At 37.8% G+C, this 21,895-nt stretch overlaps 4 protein-coding genes across 5 annotated transcripts in view; 1 reads left to right on the top strand and 3 right to left on the bottom strand.

Annotated features, from left to right (window-relative positions):
- LOC146458481 (tRNA-dihydrouridine(16/17) synthase [NAD(P)(+)]-like) overlaps positions 1 to 21,895 on the top strand; it is a 61,889-nt gene that overhangs the window by 7,374 nt on the left and 32,620 nt on the right. The gene's annotated exons all lie outside the window — the stretch shown is intronic.
- LOC146458482 (uncharacterized) lies at positions 80 to 4,546 on the bottom strand. Of its 2 annotated transcripts, none has more exons than XM_085090648.1 (2): positions 3,929 to 4,546; positions 80 to 1,770 (listed from the first exon to the last, which is right to left on the bottom strand). In XM_085090648.1, exons 1-2 carry the CDS (start codon positions 3,999 to 4,001, stop codon positions 1,400 to 1,402), a joined length of 444 nt encoding a protein of 147 aa, XP_084946774.1. In that variant the 5' UTR covers positions 4,002 to 4,546; the 3' UTR covers positions 80 to 1,399. The 2 variants fall into 2 exon arrangements, with proteins under 2 accessions (XP_084946774.1, XP_084946773.1); XM_085090647.1 differs by having other exon boundaries at positions 3,923 to 4,540.
- Positions 7,381 to 10,926, bottom strand: LOC146458483 (uncharacterized). Its single transcript, XM_085090829.1, has 2 exons — positions 10,463 to 10,926; positions 7,381 to 7,797 (listed from the first exon to the last, which is right to left on the bottom strand). Exons 1-2 carry the CDS (start codon positions 10,530 to 10,532, stop codon positions 7,439 to 7,441), a joined length of 429 nt encoding a protein of 142 aa, XP_084946955.1. The 5' UTR covers positions 10,533 to 10,926; the 3' UTR covers positions 7,381 to 7,438.
- Positions 13,231 to 21,314, bottom strand: LOC146458484 (uncharacterized). Its single transcript, XM_085090657.1, has 2 exons — positions 20,964 to 21,314; positions 13,231 to 15,791 (listed from the first exon to the last, which is right to left on the bottom strand). Exons 1-2 carry the CDS (start codon positions 21,019 to 21,021, stop codon positions 15,448 to 15,450), a joined length of 402 nt encoding a protein of 133 aa, XP_084946783.1. The 5' UTR covers positions 21,022 to 21,314; the 3' UTR covers positions 13,231 to 15,447.

Genomic DNA, 21,895 nt, shown 5'->3' on the forward strand with positions numbered 1-21,895 from the left:
AAGTCCATCTTGCCTAGAGGAATATGAGGTGGAAACCAAGCAGACATACAATTGAACAACAGTACATCAAAAGCACCAACATTTGTATCATCATGTTCTTTTTTTAAGTTAATTCACCTACTTAACAATCATTCATCTATCACTTGTCAACACATGTATATACGAAGCCGTTTTAAGGTAGACTTTTTCAGTGCTATAATCAGCAATAATTTGTTACATGGATTCCTCTGGAAGGTGAACTTAAATCTTAAGCTACCTACACAAACACTGAATGCTAAAAATGTGACATATTTCGCATATATATCTACTAGTGTTCAATTTCTATCCTAATATTGGCAAATGTTTTTTAAAAACTTACTTGGTCAATCAAGAACAGTTTTTTGAAGCAACTCATAGATATGAATTGAACAAAGTCAAGAATATGATGTTACAAAGAACCGACACGTAAAATAAAATACTTATTGTTAAGTTGAGACAGTGATCTGACAAAGTTTGAGATATGTCCTGAAATGCACGTTAATGAGATCCATGAACTGTATGATAGACATCACAAGGTGTCCCCTAACCTTAATTCTTTAATACTAAAACACAAACAATTCTGTCAAGCATGAAGACATATGAAAATGACAAAAAGGTCTGTCTTATATAAAGTACCCAAATTCAGGGTTAGGTGCATTTCTGGACATAAGTGCAAAGTTTTAAAAAACAGTTAAGTTTGCGCATTCAGGTAATTGCCTGACTCTGTTGTTATTACAGTGCTTCATAACTATTCTTGCCCACCCAAATTATGCTGTTTTCTTTCTGTCTGAATAAAATGTAACAAAAAAATTTTATTCTCAGTCACATTCTTATAAATGTGCTGGCTTTCGATATTAAACAATTCACGTTTTGCCTTCACCACTTTCCATTGTATTAGAAGACTTTACTTGACTTTTCATTAACTGTCATGATCAGTTTTTTCATGTGCTTTATATGACCATAGTTTTCACCATGTTTCGACAATTTTGTTATAATTCCCTGCTACTTATTGCTGGGTTTTCAAGGTATCCTGTATAGTCTCTCGACTGCTAGGATTATTAAATATATATATATGTATGGATATGTATATAAATCAAAAACATTGAGCGACATCAGAAAATGTAATATGGATGACTAGCCCTACAACTTGTGTATTGTGAAATTTCGAATACTATGCTTAATTTAATTATAATTTGAGATGTTGTTGAGAAATAGAACTTCCTTTGAAATGTTTTTCATTGATAATTAAAGTTGCTCACATTTTCCATGGTTACTCAGACACTATATCTACAGATCGCTACTCTACGTTTTCACTTGAGCTGCCACTGATAAGCTGCTGCGCCAAACACAATGTGGCCAATGCACCTCAGTGTACAGTGATTCAAAATGCAAAAATGTTCCAGACAGTGAGAGAAAGAGTAAGAGAGTAAGAGAATGCACCAATGAGTACCGCGTTTGCCAAAAGTTCCACGCTTGCGTTACACCTGTCACGATTGCAGCATTCCACTTGACAATGCCATCCTACCTCTCTACACTCCTTGTCTGTGCAGTCTGTAGTGCAGTACTTGGCGTAATGGTTGCGGGTATGCTCGGTACCATTTACTACCACTCGCTTGTAAACTTTCATTGTCAGACACGATTCACCTACTTTAGGACAACGCAGCAGTTCTGCTTTCGCATTACACTCCTCCCAAGAATTGTGTGACAAACATGTGTAACAGTGCAATCCCTGGTTTTCTGTTGTTGGGGACTCTGAAAAATAGAAAATTTCAATCTTGAATTCAACCAGTTTCGTTTTTTTATCCTCCAAACAAAAAGTTTTGTTGTGAATTTTACATTCATCGGATTACACAAACTTAAATTGGTTTTTGAGGAAAAACAGGTCTTTTTCCAAAAGGCGTCCGATAATTTTTTTTTTGTGAGGGATTATTTGATTTGATAAAGCAACAAAAACAGCATGAAGTGGACTCTAATTCTAAATTCCTTGTGAAAGGCAGTGAAAACGTCAGGGAATATTATATCTGGATCACCGCTACGTTTCATGAACGTGCAAATACCAAATTTTCCTTCTTCACAACTTATTTAAATGTCCGGTGTGTAGAAAAATAAAAAAAAGAGGCTACGAGTGCATGAGCGGTGTAGTTTAACGTCAGTGGAGTCTTTTGTAATGTCAAGAAGAAACTGGAAATTCAGGAAGTTTTTTCTTCACAAGCATTTGCCTTGAAATCTCCTAGAATCCTGACAGGGCCTTGTAAACTGCTTGAATTGTTAATGTTAAATAAATCATCTGCTCGATCAGTGCTCAAAACAAGGGTTCGTCCCAGAGTTCGGGGCTCATCCCAGTAGATTGTTCCACTTGCCATCTCCTGACCGGCCCAATTGTTTGCAAAAAATAAAGAAAAACAGTTTCTGATTCATGTCATTCGTTGCTTGCTCCCTTTATTCAGAGGTGTTTCTAATTTTCATACGGCTTTGTTTGCATGTTAACTTCACTCTGGCATCAAATCATCCCCCGTGACAAAATTCTCCAACGCCTTTTTGAGTGGAAGATCATGGCACATTTAGAGCGACCGAGCCATTTCACGACAGTTACTAGGGCGACAGTTACAAGGGCGATTGAATCGAAAAAAAAGAAAAAATGGCATTAAAGTGAATGGATCCTGTCAAATACACTTTGAAAAGAGCGATTTATACATTTTTTTCCTGTGCTATATCCAGATTTGCTTACTTTTGACACTTGCTTTAATTTTAATTTCACCATCGCGCGACAACTCCCACGGGCTTCAAAGTCTGCGACAGGCGTTGATATTAAATTTTGCTTCAAGTCATTTATATAGAGAGATTATTACTATGGTGTTGAAATTGATTCGATTAAGAAACATCTTTGTCAGTTTAATGAATTTTTTTTTAATCGACATGCTTCTAATGCAGCAAACATATTTGACACCTTCTGCCCGAGAATTCAATTAACGCACAATCATTGTTTACACGCGCGAATTGAACAGTTTGCAGCTTTCAAAACATGCTAAAACTCGAAAACAGTGGCAGGTTATATAGTATATAAAAATGCCATATGATATTTAGTAAGAAAGTGCAGCGCACTCTCTGTGTCTTAGATCTTAGGTTTATAAGTAACTTTTGAAAGGTGTATTAAAATTTTTTGAAGGCTAAAAGTTGCGCGGGTATTATTAAACATTAATTTAGAGGGAGCGTGACCAATTATAATGTGCCCCGGAATTGAAAAAGTCAGAGCGTATGCTTGCGTGATGACTTAACGTTAATCATCTTCATGTGATTTCCGCTCAGGGCTGGCCTCAGCTGTGCTTCGATCAAATTCCTAATGTTGTCGCGATGAATACCTTGTAACCGGTAGGGAAAAAGTTTCTTCGTTAAATGCTTTATAGAGCATTCATGAATAATAACACTTCAGGATTTCATCCATAGACCCAAATGCAAGAAACTAAGGACTGCTTCAACCGATGCAGTTTAATGTCTGCTTTAATCTTTTCGCTTTTGTATTTCCGGAGATAAGTCCAATATTTTCCCATTGGGTTTCTCACTGAATATTTGAGGACCTGGGAGGTTTGTTCAACCATGGTACTGTAATTGATTATCCTTGTAATACAAAGGAAGAAAGGAAATGAGCCAGGATAGAACAACGCCGACAATTTGAGCCACAATTAAAAACAGTTCTTGAATCAGGAAAGCGTACAAACAGAATTTATCACTTCTTCAATCGTTAATTTCCTCGACTAATTTACCGGCACTCAAAATGTTATTACAAATTAAAATATGTATTAGATTGCTGTCGAACCGTTCGGGCCTTTGGCTGTGATTTGTTTCAATTATACGGTGGTCGAAGGAATCGATGGAAGCGCAATTTAAGTGAATAAACTTCGCCTACCCACACCTTGGCCCTGTAGCACTGTTGTCCCTTGAATGGCAAAAGTGTAGATCAACAATATTCCTTCCCAAAACTTCATGTTTATCTGAACGTTTTCTTCCTCGTTCCGGTGTAGCTGATGTCTGATCAATGCAGGAACTCGACTTGGCCTCTCGTCCTCTCACAATTTGCCGAGCAATTTGTGCCAACGTGATCGAGTAACGTAAATTTAATGGTTGCTCACAACAAAAACACGTTGCATTGTAATGTGATCCTCAAAGTGTCACAGTGAGCGATTGATGGGCATTTAGTTGTAAATGGATATTTCAATAAAAAGAACGTATACATTCAACAATTCTTGCTGGAAAGTTCTCTTTGATTTTAGAATTCCGGCTTTGCATTTGGAGTTGTTTCGCGATCTCTAAATGTGCGAGAATGCGACATCTGAATTTATAAACTGCCAACAGTTGAAGCAAGTGTCACGGCATATTTCATTTGACGTGCTGTTACTCCACGGCAATATTTACACGGATCTAACTCAGACAGTTATTTTGATTTCTTCCGTAAAAAAAACGTCAATATTACACGAAGTTTTATTTGTTTGTGTGACCGCGCGGCAAGATGAAGGAGCAAAGATTTCTTTTTGAATTGAACTGATCCCCAGAGAAAGAAAATTTTCCGACGGCGGATCACTACTGTTGATTAATAATTATTTATCTCCTCGGTCACTTTTGAGTTTCTATTATTACTTTGGCTGAGCATTTTCTTTTTAATAAAATCTTATTTCCGATAAGGCGGTGGAGATTGTATCTCCAAAACTTCAAAATTAGGAGGACCATCGCGGCAACTTTTTGAGAACTGTCGGATTTTTTGCAGACCTGAATGAGAGATATAGTTGAAATATTAAAATACGCGTGTACGGCAGTAATAGTGGAGGATAAGGGGAGGAGAGAGAGCGGGGGGGGGGGGGGGGGAGCTGTAAGAAGAACAAGACAACATGCCGACTCGCTCTTGTGGTTCCCAATTTGAAACCAGAATGAGAAAGTCTGCCGTGATCCATTTAACAAACCATACCCTAATTTTAGCCAAAACCGCAGCCATTTCGTGTCATTTCCCATATATCCGGGAATAATGGGAGGGGGTCCAGGTGTATTCGCAGGCTAAAATGTTCCGATTATAGATATGGCTCAATTCCTTGTCTTTTTGGCTTCACGTGCCTATGTAGCTTGTATATTAAGAGGTGCACGCTTTCCCCGTGCATGAGAAGCATGAGTCGCTGCCCTTAACAATTATTCCACTCACGCTTGTTGGATATGAGATGATAGATAGCCAGCAGGCGCGAGAAGCATGAAAATAATCAAGAAATATTGCTAAATCTTGGTGCTCCGGCGCTTTGCAAGAAAGGTCAATCAAAACTCTGGAACTCGTTATACAATGATCCACTTTTTAATAAATAAGGATAGTGTGTATTTCTTGCTTGCTTTCTGGTGACACCTGTTTTGATGTATTCCCAGTTTTCGCTTGAAATCAGTGAAGGAGTGACAGAGTTGGGTTGCTACGCCTGCATCGCCTTTCAGACTCCTTTCGCCGATTTTTGTCTTTAGAAACCCGTCTTCGTAATGGTTCTTGGCGCAGCTATCGGCCCATTAGCAGTTAAAAACACGAATCCTGAATCCGAAGCCTGATTTTCGTCCTTGATTCCCGAATTGCCTACATGAGATCCCTAAAACTCTTCTGGTTACTGGTCTTGACGAAAGCGCCTTCATATTTCCTTCTTTTTTTGTTTCATGTTTTTATTTGGAGGGAAGATTCTTTAAGCGACGAATCATTTATCGAGTAGGCTGTTAGTAGTATTTCTGGTCCGGTTATTAGCTTGGCTGATGTTACTTGGTCAACGAAGGCTAAATTCACTCCTAAAGGCAGCTGCTATTTGGAAACGTTTTGAGACAAAGCTCAGTAAACAATTTAAAACATTGTGACATCTATGAAACAGCTCCGAACAGGAATTTGCGAAGGGCGAGTAAAGGAAAGGTCGTCACACTATCGTGACACTTAACATATTGCGTGATTCTTTTGTCACGGTCGTTACCCAAGAGGGCGAACTATAAATGGCCCAACATTCGTTCAACAAAAGTTGAACGGATGTTGGGAAAATGTTGGATGAACGGAGTTTTCAGACGGTTTCAACGCCATTCAACATTTTCAAGAACAAAGAAAATGTTGAATTGATGTTGAATGAAAGTTTAAACCAATTTAAATTTGATTCAACACCCTTTCAACAAGCTTTCAACATTTTTTTATGCTTTTAACAATGTTGAACGATCTGTTCAAACGCCCCCGACATTTGGTTCAACAACTGTTGAACGCAAGTTAAAGCAAATGCTGAAACGGGATGTTGAAACCAGAGGTGTACCTTTCAAAATCTCTATTTTCAATGGACCCTTATAAGTTGCAGCTGCATTGTTTTTTAAGGCTGGGAGCAGTTCTGTTGTTCGTTGTTTTGTGCTGTCGACCAACCATCTAACACGTTGCAAACGGTGCAGGTTATGCCAACTAACTTGTAACCCGAAGTGAGAATGAGGGAGTTTGTTTTGCAAGATAACAGGCGGTACTCAGACTGTTGATTGTTTTAAGAAACTTTTAGAAACACATTATTTCGAAAAAGCGTATTTTTCTTAATTTGTAACTTGGTTCTTTTTAATACCTTTTTAACGTTTGCTGGTCTAAGATCTTAGTTGTTATATGATGTAATGCGCAGCAGATCAACTCGCCATGGTAATTGCACAATATAAGTATATTATTTTATTATTATAATTTTATTTTTTTTATTGGGAACCAAAACTTTATTTAAAATACTTAGAATTACAAGCAAATGAAGCTTTACACGTAGGTAGCTAAGGATCTAAACTAAACTAAAAAAAAAAACAAAAAAAAAAAACTATCTGGAGGAACGATAACAATATTTAAACGTTTCTATGGATACAAATATATCTTTTGGCTATTGAAAGTGACACTAAAGTAGGTGACACTAAAATGTGGTCCGCTTAATACAGGTTTTACTGTAAAAGGAAGTAGAAATGACAAGGAACCATAAAAAAAAGATTTGAAAATGCCCTTTGCAGAACTATAACTCGAAATGTTTTCTTTCCTAATATCAATGATGTTTCAGTATACTTACTATAGAACGTACTCTATATTTTCCATCATGCTTGCCTTCAAAAGGCTCTTATAATTTCTTTTTTCTTTTTTTTCCGTGGCGTACCTGTAAACTAGCTTTTTTTAGGTAAGCGTACTGACCACATTAAATATATTGATTGAAGATGCTTAATTATTTTAAATTTGTCGTAATTAGGTATTGAATGATGATGTTCATGATTAACTTTCCCTCGATCAAAATTTTTCTCTGGCTCAGAGAGCTAATAATTATTATCCCGCTAATCGAATAAACAACACGTAAATAAAACGCGACTATAACCATGTCAGGTTTTCGAAAGTCAGTTTGAGTATATTTTATGATTTGCTGATTACATGAAAGATTCAAAGTGCGAGGCACGCAACTATTGCATATATAATGAAAATCGTGCTTGTTACCATGGAAACACTTGCTACCATAGAAACACTCGAGTTACAAAAGTCGTGATTACAGCAGTTGGAAGTACATTTCCATGCCAAATTTGTGCACTCGTTGTCCGAACAGCCTTCAGTGGTGTCGCAGTGCTTGGAATACACTGTCTCTTGTCCTCGTGTCCCGTTTTTTATGACCACCCATCTGGTAATTGTTGTTTTGATGCACACTTCGTTGCTATGGTGCGGACATTTAACCCAGGCCAGCCGATCTTCACAGTCTTCCCATGATACTTTAGAAAAGCACTTGTAGCAGCTGAGCGGTTTTTCATCTGTGAAGACAACAAAAGAATTACGTGAAACTTCGGTTATCTTTGTTATACGTGATTATCAAACTTAGTCCAAATTTTAATTCGATCTGGGTTATTGTCATAAACTTTCTCATGAGCCTCTGGAACGGGGGATTGCGCAAGCACTCCCCGTGTTATTGACATTAAATAGTTTAATGGCCTTAGCTCCCACGAGTCTCCTGTAGCTCAGTGGTAGTGCATCCGAACTAGTAATCGGAAGGTCTTAGGTTCGACTCCTGATAGGAGCACTCAGAATTTCCTTTTCCGAGTTTGCCTGTGTCATTACTGAATAATACATCATTCTCATAAATAAAATTGCTTTTAAACTACAAATTCATGCTCGTTCGAAAGACGTGTACAAGGAACGTCGTTTTAAATTGAATGTTTGGTTTTTCAACAAAGTAAATTGGCCACCGTAAAGAGAGTGGGTATCAAACACGACACATTCTGCCTGCTCATGTTACCTTTAGTTATCAACTCTGTTGATAAACCAAACATTTTCTAACCCCCTTAGTCATTTTAAATTGGACTGTTATTCTATCCGTTGTAAATATACTGCTGTGTTAAGCTAAAAGCGTTGTTGAACAAATATACAACGAGGGCAACGCGAAGGTGAAATTATCAAAAATAGAATGGTCATCGTACAGTATATGTTTTCTTCATCCTTAACAGTTTAGCGGCGAAAAAGAAATTGATTTTCCGAGGTGGAAGCAACGTTGCCGCAGGTGGTTTTCATCTTCTTAATCTTTAAATCATATTCGAATAAGGAAACTTATTTTTTTTATTAAGGATGAACAACAGGATGAATTAGAACACCTTCGGAACAATGGCAAACTCAACCCAAAAAGATATCTGGTGTCGAGTCAATTAGACGAACCAGAGACAAATTGGTTAAAGGCGACGGCTTTCGGGATCGTGTAAGGGCAAAAAATCGTGTAGAAATGGGATAAAAACGTTGGATTCGTGTACAATAGAGCAGTTGGTTCTAAGACAGAGATTCACTTTTTATGCTATTTTTATTGTTTTCTTGTTGTAATGACATAAGACCGCACCAGCTCTGTTAACATCAGTTATTATTAATTGTTTTGTTCTACTGTTGCGTCATTCACTTCTCGAATGTCGAAACATTTTTTCCTGTTTTTGCAGTTGTTAGGTTGATATATCTGCGTCTTTTGCCAGTTATTCCGCGTACTCGAACGTCGTTCTACGCGATTCAAATGCGATTGTGTAAATTCAGCCTCAGTGCTTGTCTTGGTGCCGAATTAATTTCAAGACACCCGAGCAAGTATTTGTGTAATAATATCGTCTCTTAGAATTTAATGAAAAGCTGTTGCATCGTTTATTGACTATTCACTGACCGGATATTCGGAAATAACGCGCAGAAAAATAAATCGTTACTGTTATAAGTGATGGTTAATCATACTCGGATTTGGTTTTGTCATTTTGTGTTAAAGGTAGATTAGGTGGTATCTGTATTAATTTAAAGCGTAGCACGGAAGACTCGTCATGAATTGTGTTTATTTGCAAATGTTAAAAGGCCTCTCTTTAAAACCACCTGCTCTCGCCGAGAAAACTGTTGCGTTTTAGTCTGAATAGGTTTGAAATAGGTATTTTTTTTTAATTTGAAGACCCTACAAGCCTCTTAACGCTAGTTCCGAATAGACTATATTCGTATTCAGTTATTGGTATTGAACTAGATATATCTTGCATTGTAGGCTCTTGTGGCGGAATATATTAAAAAAATATTCACATGTGAAATGATTCCCCCAAAGCCTCGTGTGCTAGCTAGTTCTAGTTTAATACCGAAGATACGAATACTGTCTATTGAATCTCACATTTTTTAGATCAAGCGCTTAGATGCTTTGTACGGGCGCATAAAACAGTGCCGAGTTTCTCGGGATTGAGAATGGCTTGGTGAAGTTAATATAGAGAAAATTATCGACTCATCTACCTTAAGTTAGGCCTCTTTTCTCGCTGACAGTTTTCGTTTGAATCGCATTTTCCGGTATCAGTAACTTGTCTTTTAAAGGTTGTCTTACGATCGCCCAGTCGGTTAATGAAATAATAGGCGAAAAAAAAAAATTTAAAATAAGAAAGATATGACTGAAGCAGCAACTGAAAAGGCGCAATCTCGGAAAATTTTGACTGCATTATAAAAACAAATTTATCGTTCATTCGGTTTATATATTTATGCTCTGTAAACTGAACCTGTTTTAAGGTTATTAGTTAAAAACTTGTAAAGTAATCCCGTTAGAGATCAACCTGCTTTTGTTGAGAAGTTAAACTTTTGGATGAATCCGCTGGAAATCAGCCTGTTTTTGTTGAATGAGCAGAACTTTGCTGTTGTGCTATTGAAATAATACATTGTGTGTGGTGCTTTTGGCTTTGAAAAACTGACATTCAAGTAAAAGGTCATGGATTGTTCAATTGTGAAATGCGGTTTGGTTTTCGGTATCTTCAAAGTGTTGTTTTGTTTATAATTCATAGTTTCGAACTTGCCTGTATTGGCAGAGAACTGAAATTTAGTCGTATCTAGCCTATCACACGAGGATATTTATACGAACTCAATAACGTAACCACATCATTCGTATCGTGTTCAATCAGACAGAATTAAGGAGTAAAATAAAGTAGTGCGTTCTTTTCTTACCAGTGACAGAATCGCCATGAACAACCGGTGGTCCTACGATTAGGGAGAGAAGCAGCATTCTTTTTAACATTTTTTTTTTGGTGACCCGGGAACAGTAACCCCGGTTAACTTTCTTAAGCTGGAGTGAGCGACTCAATTGGAGGAATGATTCCGGTTCCGTTTGCTTCCGCTTGTTTGCACTAATCGATTAGCGAAAGTGAATTGAAGGGCCGTAATCAGGTATCTCCTTAAAAAGGGAACTGCTGACGCAATTTGCCTATTTTTTGTGTATACTCGAATTTGTTTGCACCGTTTGTTTGCGGAACTCTGGCACTTGTCAGTGTGGAATTGCAGCTTTTAAGCCTTTTGGTAAATTGCCACGACGTTTTGGGTTACTCAAGGCAACTCTAAAGAGCTTATCTAATCTGCTGGGCGCTTATCATTCGCTGTTTCTTAGAGAGACAGACCCGTCTTCGCGAAGATAATATCTTTAACGTTTGACGTAAATAAATCGTGCTGTCACGATAACTGAAAATCTCAGTTTCTGGTATAGCAGTGACACTCTTGTCACTTCTTGAAAATCCCCGAGACGTAACTTTTCAGTTCATCATTTGTGTCTTTCTAAACCAAACTTTGTAATTTATGGTTGATTGCCTCATCTTGAACGTTTTTCTTCCGCTCCATGTTTTATCTCCGTTGCTATTTCTGAAGGGCCGCTCACACACTAGCTTGTTTTGATATGATTTTTGCACCGGGTGATTTTAAATGCGATTCTTTTACTCCCGTGTAAACTGCGGGCGAGTTTTGTAACAAGAAAATGGCGCCTTTATTTGATTGCGATTTTGCTGTGACTAGAGAAGGGCGCATGCGATGTTAGCTGAAAGAACACTGGCGAGTTTTGATGTGGTGATTTTAATGCGATTCTTAGCCTACCGTGCAAATTTCGGGCTAGTTTCGCAAGGAGAAAATGGCTGTGGGGTTTTGCTGTGGCGGAAGCAGAACGCAAGCAATGTCAGCTGAAATGTGCCTTTTGCCTTTTTCCCCCAATGGTAGTTAGAGTAGTTTTGTTGCTCACATCTGTGCGCTCAGCTTCTCCCGCTAAACATTATTTCAAAGTTACAATTTTCAAAGTCGTCCGAAGTCGCCGGCATTTTACAGTAAAGATCACCGGTAGTTTGCCCGTGTGATGTGAAACTGCACCTAAAACTCGCTGCATAAATCGCATCATAAATCGGGCGGAGTTTGAGAGCGCATTCAAGACGGTCATTTCTTATTTATTTTTTAATTCGAACGACTTTCCATTGGTTTATTGTATTTTTGAGGACAAAACTACATCATTTAAGATTCAGGTTTTCGCGTATTTACAAAGCGTTGGTTAACAAGCCGTTTCTCTTCCGAACCTGCATTTTGTATTCATCCATTCGGTTTAAGCCCCCGTTAAACAGACGCAACATTCCAAGCAACAACATGGAACATTGTTGCGCGCATCTTGTTACAGTAACTACTGTTTGGCCACCCTTTGGAGACATGTTGTGAGGGTTTGCACAGTGAATGCTACGTCGAGTTTGATGTTAGTCAAACTTTTCATGCAACAACATGTAACATATATTTCGTTCTGTAAAGTGTTTCTATCATGTTACGCTGGTTTGACATCCCCACTCCCCTCCCCCCGCCGTCTTTTCCTTCTTCTGACTATCTGCCCCCAGGACCTTGAGGATGGCTTCTCTACAACTCACATCACAATGCTGTGTCTTTGAACATGCAACATGGATTAATAGGATCCAAACTGATCCAAAATAGCGGACGGCGTTAGGATTGAGCCATGCACAAAGACTTCATAAACAATAAAACCAAACACCAAGAATGGCGATAAAGTCGCCGAAGAATTCAAAAGAACAACTTGAAGAATAACATTTCGAAATTTTCATGCGTTTCACTTTATTTCTATTTAGGTTCAGTTCGCCGTCCCTCTCTTGAGTCATGTTCAAGGTCAACCAATCAACGTTAATCTTTATTGAGGAAGCCGACATCACGTAAAGTGGTTTACAGTAGGGTCCTCAAAAAGAAAAATTACAAAGTAAAAGAAAAGAAAAGTTCAATGAGTAGCAAATAAAAAGAAAACGTTTAAGTAACATAGCGAATAAGAGTCACTCTAGCACATTTGATCTGTAGGCTGCGGTGGTTTTTTCTATTCTTGTATTTTACTTCGCAACTGATCATTTAACTTTCCGGATAGGTGTTGAGTCGGTTTGTCGACCATAACCCTTACCCCCCCCCCCCCCTTCCCAATTTTCATCGCATAAAACCCTAAAAAGGCCGTGGTCAAAATCTTCCCACCCAAAAAAGTCCACTAGAAAATTTTTCACCCCCGAAAGCTCCAATTGCTATAGAACCCAGAAAAAGATTTCTGTTCCTTACCGCCTCTACTATACCTGATTCCCCACCCCCCCCCCCCCCCATCTTAGGGTTTAGCGCCTTTGCTTTCTGATTGGAGATCTGGCTTGAAGATCTTGGTGAAAAAGAAAAATTTTGTGAAATAAGCGCGCGTTGCAAAAATCGAGGAATTTCGAAAGGCCGTGTATAAGGACTGTTCATTGTTTTTCCCGGCTTTAAACAGATTTCTGTTGTATGCAACGAAAAAGAAAACTTACTATTTTACAGCTGAGCGTAAAGCTTCTAACCTTCTTGTTTGGAATTCTAGAGTTTCTTTCAGTAACCTTTTGTTCCTCTTTATGAGACAACAACAACAATAACAACAGCAACTGCAATATTATAACGATTACTTTACAAAGTTCAGTTCTTTGTGTTTTTCTTTATTTCGCAATAGTCCCGATAGCTTTCTTTTTGTTATTAGGCATTAACAAGTTCTTTTTGAAGCTGTATTCTAATGAACGAAGCTTAAACAGCTACCAAGACGACAGCAACGCGAACACCACAAAACAATATGATTTAATCAGCAAAACAATCGCTCTGCACGTGCACGCTTGCTTGATAAATTTTCATACGTTTCTTTGCCGTCCTCCGCAAAACCACAACGGAAATGACCAGATTCAAGTTTTTTTGGAGAACGTGAGCACATGACGGTGAATTTTTGATGTGTTTCAGTTTTAACTTGAATGCGGTTCTCGCTTATTTGGTTCAAGGATAGTTCGGCCACATTGTACAATTTGAACGCGTTGAATAATTGCAAACTAGTTCAAGTTACGTGAATTTTTATTTTCAAGTGACGTTCTCGTTGGAGTCGCCGTAGTAAGCTTGTATGTTTTACAGTTGTGTGCTTCGTGACGTGGCCTTTGTGAGGTTTGTATCACAGTCCACTCCAGCCTCGCTTTCACTCAAAGGCCAGGTCACTAGGCATACACCTTTAAAATGGGTAACAGGTTGAGAGCCGTGTTAGAGCGGGACATGCGGGACTGATCCCTTAGTAGTAAGGGTCCATTGGGACCGAATGTTGAGTGTGAGTAGATACAAGAGTGAAAGCTTATCAACGTGACCATTACATAAGCATAATGTAGCATAATTTATGCGGGACTGGACCATCGCCTCTACAGGCTTATCACATTGTTTAAGTTACAATGTATCGAGCTGATACTAGGCAATGTTTTCAATACCAAAAAGGTTACAAAATGTTTCGATCAAGGGATTTTATCCTCCAGGCTTGGTAGACAGAGCTGAAAAGATTCAACAGGACACCCAACGCGAACATTTAAGCAATTGACTAGTCTCCTGTGTTCTCAGATCGATTTTTGAACGTTTAAAAGTATTTTTTGTATAAGCTAATGTAGTTTGGTCTGTTCGGGTGCTTTAGCTGTTAATTTTTAAAAGATGCTGAAAATTTTAGGGAGCGGGATTTTAACCCTTTAACCCCTAATATCAAAGAAAAAAATTCTCCTCACTTGTCCCCATACTTTTCTTATAAAAGTACTATGGTGAAGTTATTAAAATTTCAAGAAAATTCACCTTGGGTGATCATATGCTTAATTCTCATGACCTCAGGGGTTGAATAAGGATTAATATTACAAGGAGAAATTTGATGCTGATCACTGTTAGGGATTAAAGGGTTGAAACCCGAATTTACGAGCTGTTGTTGGCTTTACGAAAATACTAGCTGACCTTTTATTTTCGCATTTTTAACCCTTTCAGCCCTAACAGTGATCAGCATCAAATTTCTCCTCCTTATTCAACCTCTGAGGTCATGAGAATCAAGGTTATGATCACCCATGGTGAATTTTCTTGATATTTTAATAACCTCTTCCCAGTACTTTTATAAGAAAAGTATGGGGACAAGATAGCAGAATTTGTTCTTTGATATTAGGGGCTAAAGGGTTAACTACTGTTTGCCCCTTCGAAAGGAATAGGCCATTTCCGAGTTGCTGTGAAGCTCATTATGAAAGCGAGGCTAAGTGCAAAAGCTTTTCATTTGAAAGTTACTTTTGTTTGTATATGAATGAAAACTAATTTTCATAATAAAAACTTTACACTTAGCTTCGCTTTCATGATGAGGTTCACAGCAACTCGGAAATGGCCTATTCGTTTTCCAATGTTACGAAACTGTGAGCTGATATTTTGATAAAGAAAACTGCAGATTTTCTTTACAACTAAATCCGAGTTTTGAGACGATTAAGCCCTTCCGAACAGATATCCACCGAAATGAACCATTGGGTGCCCCTGTCTTAAATTGACTTTTCAAAATGGCCGCCATCTGCAAGGAATTTTTCAGTTGCAAAATGAAGACAGAATTAACGGTGAAGTTCCGTGCCGAATGGTTTAAGCTTCCTTTGAGTTTTTTAGACGTCAATTTAGTTTCGACAAATTTTCCTTCTGTCTTTTAAAAGAAGATAAATTGCCCTAAACCTTATCAAGGTCTCTCTCAAAGAGATTTCAGGGAAATTTGCGTTTACCGAATGAGCATACAAGGCGCAGTGTGTTATTAAGCTCTGTCTACTCGGTAGTTTGAAGTAAACCGGGAAAGTCTAACCACCGATTTCTTAGAATTAGACACATCCTCATTGTAGAATACACAAGAAAAGAACGAGAAGTGTGATTGTTACTCGAGCTGTCGGTCTTGCCGCGGAGTTGCAAAAGTCGCTATGGCAACAGTCAATTTCACAATGTTTACTAACTCTTTTACATTCCTTGTCCGTACACAAGTTTGCCTTAGCACACATTTTCACAAACGCTTCTTGGTATCCATTCTCTGTGTCTTTACTATGTTCTACCAGATGTTGCTTGAGGCAAACTTCGTCATGCTCTGGGATGCACATTACAGCTTGTTTTTTCTTTTCACAATCTTCCCAAGACATTTGTGACGTACACAAGTAACATTTTAGTCGTTCTCCACGACAAGTCGCTGAGAAAAAAAAAACTTTCGTTAGAGAAGACACATGCGTGACACATGTTCAAAAGCTTGGTGCCTCTTTCTGCGCATGTCGAGGCGTCTACAGATAGGTACTTCCTGATATAAAGGTATTTTTGCACGGTTTATTACTTGCGGGAAAAACAGATCTTATCAAGGGCTAGTGGAATCGAACAAGAAAATTTGGAGTAACCAGTTACTTTTTGTAAAAAACAATTAAGCTTCAATTTGGGCAAAAATGCCATATATTTTCATCATGATGTATTTTACAACGTTTTACAATTATTTTTGAAAAATGCGTAGTTACGGTTCAGTTTCAGTTTATTTTTTCCCATTATTTTTACACATCATTACAAGATAAATATAAATGTAAATATAAAAGATAAATGAATAGCAAAAGAGAGAGAAACATATGGCAAGGATGCCCATAGAGAAACCATTGGGGTTTGTACGAGCTACAGGCTCCTCAAAAAAAAAATTAAAACTTTGAATCAGGATTTTAGGCGTAGCTTTTTTAATTTATCAATACATTTAGGTTAAAAAGCAGGTCCACAATCAAACACACACAGGCAGCAAAACATAAAACAGCTTGTTCAAAACAGGAGTAGTCAATTTAGGAGAAATGATCTTGATTTTGATTTACGTATGAGATTGACTTTTGAAGAATATTTACATAAGTAAGTAGACAAAACTAAACTTAAAACAATAGTCTATTGTTCTAAGCCAGTGAATCATCAAGTGACCTCACACAAAGGAAAACCAAAGTCAAGTGAATAATTTAGCATGTATTGAGTCTGATTGGATGTTAAGACTTGGTCTGTACTTCTTAATCAGGAGCATCTCGTAAACCAGATAGTCCACCTTTCCTTGGCATTTCTTCAGAACTGCAAAATTCTCTCTGCGTTAGTTTTTCTGATTAATTTTGATTTAAACAGAGAAATACTCTCAGCATTCTGAATTTCTGAATAAAAGGAATTAAACAGTTTAGGTCCTTGAAAACTTATTGCAAACTTTCTGATGTTCGTTCTACAGGGAAATAAGTAAAAGGAATTGCAATGTCTTGTATTGTAACGATTAATATGACATCTGAGCAAGAACATTTCTTTGAATGCATCAGGAAGGAAGCCTTTTTTGAAAAGAAACAGAAACTTTCCAATTTGAAATCGCTAAATGTCATGTAGTTTTAGTATTTTAAGTTGCTTAAATATAGGTTCAGTATGAGCATCGAAGGTGCTTCTTGATATGATTCTTAAACCTTTTTCTGAATTAAAAAGTTACCCCAATTTTCTTTATGGTTTCCAATAGTTTATAATGGTAATTGAACTGAGTGGAGTGCAATTTGGTCTGAAATCATACGCGTGATTTCAAAATCGAACGAGCGCGCAGCGCGAGTTTGATTTGAAATCACAAGTATGATTTCAGACCAAAATTGCACGACACAAAGTTCAATTACCATTTTATCACACCTATTTTGAAATTTTACAGAGTTTTATTGTCAATTTTAATATTCTATTTTTGTTACTTCATTTCCATTTTGATGGGCTAAAGAAAGGATGCGATTTAGAGCAAAAAATGGTGCAATTTGGGAATAAATCGCACTGTTGAGAGCCAATCAGATTGCAAGGATCACCGGTGATTTCAAAATGTGTGTAAGGTGTAATAAATGCTAAAATCCGTCTGATTTTCCCGTATGGCGATGGACTACGCAAAAATATAGGAGGAAACCGTCCTTCTCCACAGTGGAAGACTTGTTAGAAGGAGGCAGAATAGACAAAGAATCACTGAAATTTCCTTTTACACCACAAACAATTCCGGAGGGAGGAGTGGGTGCTACTCTATATAAACTCTATATGTAGGCATGTGTCACCCCAAGGGTATGATTTTTAAGTCGTTTTGGTGTGAAATTGGGTCATAGAATTTACCATTTTGGTTTCAAATTGGGTTTGATTTTTTTAAGGAAACCGCGCAAATGAAGTAAACGTATTGTTTTCTTTCCTACTTCGAGCGAAAAAAGATAAGTAACCAAAAATTAAATATATCATTCACGTCATAAAGAGCGATTTGCTACATCAGATTCGTAAACTGAAACAGTTCTGAAAAGGGATATGGAAAATGAAATATTTTGGTCTGAAACCCTTTAAGCCCCAGGATCAAAAATTCGCATACTCCTGGCTTTACTGTATTTATTTCTTGTGGGAGAATTAATTTGCTTGAACATCAAAACGTCTTGCCTTGAGTGATCATTTCCTTTATTCTCCTAACCTCCGTGTTTGATCAAGTAGTGATGTTGTAAGGAGAAACTGCTGGCTACTATTTGGATTTGAAGGTTTACTGGATCAGAACATGCAGTATTTTTGTATCAATGTATCACACAACATCCTCCAAACCTTGATTGACTATTTCAGTGGATGAGTGAATTTTTTTTTCTAACAGTATAGACTGCTTAAACGTTGGTGTCTAATCGAAGTTGTCTTGCCCTATCACTCAGGGGCGCATCTTTCTAAATTCCGGACTGAAGTGATTTGTAACTCGACTTAGTTTCCTAATTGAGGAAAAAAATAACTAATTGGATCTATTTTTACCTGAAAGTTTCTTTCGAGTGGCGGCATGTTTTGACATTTGACATTTTTTTATTTATACTCTCCACTCAATACTGTTACATAAGCGCAAAATACAAAATTTGGAGGTATTAAAACATACACTAACACGCAACTCAAAAATACAATTCAAACAAGGGGAGGAGAGAAGAGGGGCATCTTTAGTAAAACTAAAACTGTGCCCCTTTAAAGGAAGTAAATTGATGAGAAAAGTAACTAAGTAGATTTGTTTTAGAAAAATAATTAATTGATTTTTACTCTTAATCTTTCACATCCAAAAGCAATTCAGTGACTGATTTCATTTTGTTGATAAACATTCTACGTATAAACATAATTTCGGGACCAGAATTTGAGAAAACTTTGCCCTGGTCCTCTCTACAGAGCCTCTCCGAGACAATCTTGTTTGATGGCTTTTAGAAGAAGCAGTTATTTATCTCCTTTAACAAGCCTTCCTGGTTGTCATAAATTTTTAACGAGTTCCTTGTTGCAGGGCCTGTTCTATTTTGAGAAGAGGCGAGTTAATTTTTAATAGCGACAGGACATTTACTTGTTTGATCTAGGCATCTGAAAAGGGGTGTGCGGTTTGCGGGTTCCCCAAACTCTGACCCTATTTCAGACCAAAATATGTCATTTTCCGGTACCCATTTTCATACGTGGTTTTTAGAATCCATACTCGTTTTCAGACCTTCAAACTAATATCTTCAAAACCTATACCCTATATTTCAGACCAAAACGACTCAAAAACCATACCCTTTGGCGCCGCACATACTTATATAGCTTAACCCCCCCTCCCCCCCCCCCCCCCCTGGGCACAAAACCGGCTCAACAAAGACCTGTTTATTGGTGAAGGGACGCTTATAAAAACAGAAGCGTAGAGATGCGATAGGGTATTAGAAAAGGACTCTTTAAATTGGAAAAAGTAATAACGCTAGCTTTGTTAAATGAGTCTTAGGTCATTTTCCAGTTTTAAATTGGAGTATATATTACCCGGACTTAAAATCTTAGTCAGGATTTAGAGATTAAACATACAATGAGTCAGTTGATTTCTATCGCAACTACAAAAACCGGCTTTAACTTTTTTTTTGTTTAAACGTGATGGAATTAACACTTGGACATCAATCATGTTATCTATTGCGCCAAGTTTCCATCGGTTAATTAATTATCCGTTTGTTTTAATTCCAAGTCCAGGGGAGGGACTTATTGTATCCGGAAGTTCGGGATTTGCATTTGTTTCTCGTGCAATAATCCTTAAGTACACTTTGCACGGAAGTGCTAAGTTTTGTCATTCCATAATGAAAAGTTTCGTTAATCAACGTTTTTATAAAGTGAACTATTTTCTTGGCAGCTACAAGGCAAAGAAACGTTTTTTCGCTAAAGTTCGAGGTAAATATACGCCATAAACAGATGTTTCTGGAGAACCAGGAAGTCTCTGCTCGCCTGACACCTTGAGAGCATAAAAAAACGACAGAATTTTGTTGGCTGGCATCAGGGAAAAAACGTCAGAGAAAAGAAAATGAAATCTAATATTATGAAGATTGTTGAGTTTTCCCAGCAATTTCTAACTTGCTTACCCCGCCGTTTAACTGTGGGGCATTGGAAAAGAATGTAAAGAATTTTTTAAATTACTTAAAATGTCGCTGAGATTTATTACTTTTGAGAGAAATCACTCTGCAAAATAGCCTGAAACAAGGTTCTGTTTCCTTGTTTTTGGTTAACGTTCGAATCTCGACAGTCTCGATACCCACTCGTTTTCTGAAAAGAAAGCAAAACTTTTTCTGCCACATTCTTGTTGTGACGTTTCCGGCTTCCTTTGCCTCTCATTAAACCCTTATTAATATGGATGCCTCAGTCGCTCCAGCTCTAAAACCTCGTCTTTTTTGCTGTAAAACATGGATACCTTGAGATCCAGTGCTGAAAACATTCAGTCTAACTTTGTCGACATTTGTGGCAGTCAATATAAAATGCTCGTTTCCTGCATACTTTCCTGTGCCAAAACAATTAAAACCGGAAAATTTATTCTTTGAACTCGCCTTTGTAAGAAGCCTAAGCTGACAGTTCCAAAATGGCAGAGCTAACTTTAATTTTTGCGTGTAATTATAGTGTATTAATGTTTTCTGTCTAACTTGCCTGTCCAAAAACTTATTAGTTGAAGATTTATACCAAGATATGATGGTGAATCTATTTCCATCCTTAACAGTAACAAAGGTTGTAGAAAGACTTCCTGTTTCATTACATGACTTTTGAGATAAGACTTGAGTCTTGTTTTGTCAGTTTTCTTTTTTCATGGCTTACAGTTTGCAAGGACTGATAAACTGGACGTTAAATGCCGGTCGATTGACAAGGTGGAAAGCAATTTGGTCATCCTTAGAGCTGAAATCTCAAATGGTGACCATCGTAGGTAAAACACCGGGATATTTATATTTAGGGCCGGCTTGGTTGAGCTGACCTTGGAAAGAGGATGCTAAATATCCTTTTCAAAGTCTAAGAGCTTTGTCGATTTTCGCTTCATGATTACACAAAGGCTATAAAACAGCACAATTTAAATTAACGTCGTTAAAATGTCACTCACCAGTGAGATGCAGGAGCCATATGCAAAGCGTCAAACATCGCAGCATATCTGACCTCATTTTCTTTTCAGGATCACCGTCAAAACACGTTCGTTCTCTGGAGTGTCTTGCCTGCTCGAAATGATGAATGTACTGCCGATATTTTAAGTCCGGTTTCGATCCATATCCGGAGTGTCGAGCTGTAAGCCACAGCGAGCTTGTCAGAAGCTTGTATACAAGCTTTCGTGTTGTCAGCGATTGTCAGCGTGAGTGATTTGCGTGACCCTCACGCTTTCTGTATATGACGTCATACTTTATTGGCGTTATCATTTTGCGGAAACGTGACCGTGACTGCGGAATAAAATCGAACTGCGTGGGAATATTTTGTCTTAGAATATGCCACTTTTTTATACACCCAAGAAACCTTTCTTGAAAAACACTAACTTTGTTGTTCGTCTTAATCATCGAGGGCTTTAAATTTTGCTTAACGCGCACATTCTGACCGCGTCTACGTTCTGTATTCCGCATTTTTGGTGAAATCTCTATTTAAATACATTTCCTAGAACTGTGCGTCGTATTTCTAACCCTGTCAAGCTTGATAGCGTCGAAAACAATGTAAGCCTCCGACTTTGAATCACAAACAGTTCAAATGCTAGCATGTACAGTATTTTGGGGGGTGAGGGTACGGGACAGAGAAAAGTGTCTGTGTTGATGTATAGCGCTTTTCTCTCTCCGTACCCCCGGTACAAGACGTTTTTATACAGTACATGAAAGTATTCGAACTGTTTGTGATTCAAAACGATTTAAGCAGTCGGGGGCTTGCATTGTATCTAACGCTATCAAGCTTGACCTGGTTGAAATACGACGTAGAATTCAAGGAAATTCATTTAAATAAGATATAGCAGAGACTTCCTTCAGTACCTAGAAAACCGGCTGTCCATATCCGATAACAAGA

This window comes from Pavona decussata, unplaced genomic scaffold (assembly GCF_977016875.1).
Source record: "Pavona decussata unplaced genomic scaffold, jaPavDecu1.1 SCAFFOLD_233, whole genome shotgun sequence".
NCBI lineage: Eukaryota > Metazoa > Cnidaria > Anthozoa > Scleractinia > Agariciidae > Pavona > Pavona decussata.